The sequence below is a fragment of the Atta colombica genome, unplaced genomic scaffold (assembly GCF_001594045.1).
Source record: "Atta colombica isolate Treedump-2 unplaced genomic scaffold, Acol1.0 scaffold207, whole genome shotgun sequence".
In the NCBI taxonomy this organism is placed as follows: Eukaryota; Metazoa; Arthropoda; class Insecta; order Hymenoptera; family Formicidae; genus Atta; species Atta colombica.
Genome location: NW_017259302.1, coordinates 1,708,572 through 1,710,065, shown reverse-complemented (window position 1 = coordinate 1,710,065; position 1,494 = coordinate 1,708,572). Strand labels below are relative to the sequence as shown.

The 1,494-nt window shown below is 23.7% G+C and overlaps 1 protein-coding gene across 1 annotated transcript in view; it reads right to left on the bottom strand.

Annotated features, from left to right (window-relative positions):
* LOC108687418 (trypsin zeta-like) overlaps window positions 1-1,494 on the bottom strand; it is a 7,358-nt gene that overhangs the window by 2,187 nt on the left and 3,677 nt on the right. The window contains exon 6 of the mRNA XM_018193170.1: window positions 279-334. Within this exon, the coding sequence (XP_018048659.1) occupies window positions 279-334 (56 nt within the window). The remainder of the gene's footprint in view (window positions 1-278; window positions 335-1,494) is intronic.

Below are 1,494 nucleotides of genomic sequence, written 5' to 3'. Positions count from 1 at the left end.
TGTGTGTGTGTGTGTGTGTGTGTGTGTGTGTGTGTGTGTGTGTGTGTGTGTGTGTATGTGTATTGAAAAATAATTGCCTTATAGACGTATTATCAGTAAAATATGTTAGTGTTTCTCTCCCAAACAACATGCTTATTTAAAAAACATGATAAAGATGTATTTTGAGACATACCTATATGTCTAACATTTATCAGAAAAAAAAAATAATATAAAGATGTCTCTAGAATACACATTCTTTCTTTTTTTTGTTAAAATATTTATAATTCATGAATTTTTACCTTCTGTGCCGTATACCAGAGCGATAAGTACAAGACAAACTAAAGCACTCATTTTGCTGATTTGTTAGCTGGGATGAAACGAATGGATGCATTCGCAGGTTTATATATGTTTTCGAAGTAACTGGATTAAAGATATGAATCACACTTGCGACGCTTATCTGAATTTTTCTCAATGTAGTATCGCATGATATAAAATATTATTATTTATAGTTTACATTATGTATTTATTGATTGATAAAGGTGATTGTTTTAATTAAATTCGTATTTTCTGCCATTATAACGTACTTTATAACGTTATAATGTACTTTATCAGATAAACAAACGTAAATTCCTTATCTTTTCTTAGAAGAATGGGGATTTACGTTTATTTATCTGATATAGTACTTTCATATTTCTCTGGTATAATAATTTCATATTTAATTTATTTTTTATATTTTTTATATTGATTACTATATCTTACATTCGAAATTACGGTGTCATCAATGTATTACGTATCGCGTAAGTAGTCAACATCTTGTAATGTAAAGAGTTATAAGTGATCTGTTTGATTAAATTAAACAAATTTATAAACAATAAATAAAAAAAAATTTATTTGTAAATAAAAATTTGTAAATAAAAAGTTTTAATAAAATCTCTAAAATAAAAGAAGATATTTATAATAAATATTGTATTTAATATACATTAATACATTATATAACATACATTAACATACGTTAATATACATTAACACATTATATAACATATTTAATAATAATTTGACTACTGTATTACCTATATTTGAATATGCGTGATGCGTGAATTTTCACAAGAATCCCACTACTTTTCCATTTATGAATGACTACTGTATTTATTTACTCAATTAATTCTATTAATTATTTATAAGACATAAAAGAAACAAATAATAAAATATTATTAAAATAATGTATTATATTTAATATATTATATTTAATAGAATTATTAGTTTTTATTTCTTTGTTTATACTTATTTGTTTTACTTTTAAAGACCAGTATTCACAATCTATTCTAGTTTCAAATCGTATAAGCAAAAATCTTAAGATGCTGATACAGCTCCGTAATTGGCTAATGACATTTCAAGATTGTGCTTAAAGCCGTTAAATGAGAACTGATTATGAATACCGATCAGACTTCTATTACTTCGGAATAAGTTTTATTTTTATTTCATACAAATTATATTATTAATAATATTTTATTTATA